The following is a 2,732-nucleotide window of genomic DNA, read 5'->3' as shown; positions in this document are numbered from 1 at the left end:
ATATATATATGTATATGTGTGTGTGTGTATATATACATATATATATATATATATGTGTGTGTGTGTGAGTGTATATATGTATATGAGGCAGTACGATGGATCAACTGGTAGAGCTTTTGCCTCTCAGACAGAAGTTTGCCGGTAATAAGTATATACTACTACTATCCGTTCAATCGTGGTCGATTCTCAGTCTCTTATGGGAACAACGTTCTCCATCCTTGACGATCATATACAGCTTCTTTGATTTATGTGAATATATATATATAATTTGCCGCTATGTCGTCTAACATTTACAAGACCAAAGCTCAAAATGTCTCAAATCAAAAAACATAGCTAAGAGTTGATACTTGGTACTTCTTATCATACTATTATACTGTAGTATCCTAGTCATATTCACTCAGTCATGATTTACTCTGAACTTCTGCTCAGACTTTCACTGATGTACTTTCACCCTTCACCCCTGGTGTCAAACATCACTGAAGTAACCCAGCTCTATTTGAACCAGTCTTTTCATGTTTAAATTATGACATAATGGAGCGTTTACAAAGCCCTGAAAGCATACAGATGCAGTGGTACTCAGCAAGAGTTTGAGTCTTTCCAGTGTTTGACTAAACTGTACTTGTTCACAGCTCAAACTGGCTGGCACTTTGTGCCGAGAGTCCAGCAACTCGTGTGACCTGCCTGAGTTCTGCACTGGAGCCAGTCCTCACTGCCCAGCTAACGTTTACCTGCATGATGGACACGCCTGCCACAAAGTCGAGGGCTACTGCTACAACGGCATCTGTCAGACCCACGAGCAGCAATGCATCACCCTGTGGGGTCAAGGTAAAACAGTAGCTTCTGAAGAAAATAGATGTGTGTGCAGATTCTTTTAAAAACTTTTTATAAAATTATCTCTTTTGATGACTGCTTATTTTTGTTTTTGTGTGCAGGAGCCAAGCCTGCCCCTGGGATCTGCTTTAAGAGGGTTAATTCTGCAGGGGATCCCTACGGGAACTGTGGGAAGGACTCCAAAGGCTCGTTTGCCAAATGTGACGCGAGGTATGACTCTGCTGCTGCTCCGATGCAGTGGAGCTACAGATACAGTAACTTACTGTGCAAAACACAATTGCCTTTACACATGCCATGGATTCTGACATGTGATCTCCAAAACAAATGTTTTACATGGAAGAAAAGCATATTCTGAGAAAGATAACAGCAAATTACTTTCCAAGAAATTGATCATTTCATGCATTCTTGTAGTCTAATTATTCTAGTTTCCTCATTCTGAGAGAAATCCGTAATCAAGCTTTTTGTTAGAAGATGTAATTGCTTTAATGATGGCAGTTCTCTTCAGCATTCGTTCATCTGTCAGCTATGTGCGTAGGTGATTGATACCCCACAGTTGTATTGGCTATTATTGAATGCTTGTGTACACGTGTGTGTTAAATTCAGGGATGCAAAGTGCGGGAAAATTCAGTGCCAGGGTGGAGCCAACCGGCCAGTGATTGGAACAAACGCTGTTTCAATTGAAACCAATATCCCGCTGCAAGAAGGAGGGCGTATTCTGTGCCGGGGGACACACGTATACCTGGGTGATGACATGCCGGACCCTGGACTCGTTCTGGCTGGAACCAAGTGTGGAGAAAACATGGTGAGTGATCATTGTATGAAAAAATTGTATTTTATTCTTTAAGGCTTAAAGACTCACTGAGGCACAGTGGAGCGCTTGAAGTGATACATCAGAAACGCACAAGCCTCTTATTAAATACTGACAGCTGTATTACTGTTCTATTCCTTCAGGCACTGAGCAGGTTGAGCAGAAAGAAAGAAAAATCTAATGAAGTTAACTCATGAGTCCAGGGATTCATTTATACGCTTCATGCGTAGGACTGAACAAGCCCGCTTACAGCAACCAGTTATCCTATTAGGAGTGTCTCTCAACCTTTTCTTCTTCTATGACATCAGCCTTGGGATAGAGCTCTCTCTTTCAATTGTCTCTATGGAAGAAAAATACACAACCTGTTCTTTCTCTCTGTGAGAGCGTTTGACATACAATAGTAGAGAATTTTTTAGCCCCAACCTCTTCCCATAAATGTGAATATAGCTTGTGAAATGTATCTGCGGTTTAAAACTGACTAAATGTTGAAGAGCCACGTCGAGAAAATTGCACATTTGTAAGAAAAAGTTTCTGACTGTTGGGTTGATGCGTGTTATTTGTCCACCAGGAAACTAGAACACATTGCTAAGGTCATATTTAAAGCATCAGGAAAGAAAACTGAGTGATTGTAACTATCTTAAAAGCACAATTTTAATAATTATAGCAACAAAATGAAAGAGATTTGTAGTTGTCACGACTTTTTATGCCCTATTTCAAGGAACTCACATTTGCGGCTAAACAGCTTTTTCTTTGAGTTTTGTACAGAAAATGATCATCAGCCTTGCCAGCTTGTTTCCTGGTTACAGTCTCCCAGGTCATGAGTTTGCACCCCTCATTATCTAGAAATTTTAATGGCCTGAAGGTGGCCATTTGTTGCGGGTCTTTGTTCTTAGTAAGGTTTTGTATTTGCCATGCCAATCAGAGCATTACGTTGGCAGCAGACAGTCTGTAATGCAAGGGCTATTTGAGGTAAATGAGTGCTCCAAACTGCTTACTAAATGAAATGCAGGCCTTATTTTTGACTGAAAAACACCTTATTTCATTTCATCTATCTATCTATCTATCTATCTATCTATCTATCTATCTATCTATC

The 2,732-nt window shown here is 40.2% G+C and overlaps 1 protein-coding gene across 1 annotated transcript in view; it reads left to right on the top strand.

The window, feature by feature from the left end:
- Positions 1 to 2,732, top strand: part of adam12b (ADAM metallopeptidase domain 12b) — a 112,719-nt gene that overhangs the window by 93,622 nt on the left and 16,365 nt on the right. The window contains exons 13-15 of the mRNA XM_037697631.1: positions 630 to 825; positions 933 to 1,041; positions 1,435 to 1,633. Of these exons, the coding sequence (XP_037553559.1) occupies positions 630 to 825; positions 933 to 1,041; positions 1,435 to 1,633 (504 nt within the window). The remainder of the gene's footprint in view (positions 1 to 629; positions 826 to 932; positions 1,042 to 1,434; positions 1,634 to 2,732) is intronic.

Source organism: Nematolebias whitei, chromosome 1 (assembly GCF_014905685.2).
Source record: "Nematolebias whitei isolate Nwh7 chromosome 1, NemWhi1, whole genome shotgun sequence".
Classification (NCBI taxonomy): domain Eukaryota; kingdom Metazoa; phylum Chordata; class Actinopteri; order Cyprinodontiformes; family Rivulidae; genus Nematolebias; species Nematolebias whitei.
The sequence above is the reverse complement of the archived record's forward strand: the minus strand, read 5'-3'. Positions and strand labels throughout refer to the sequence as shown.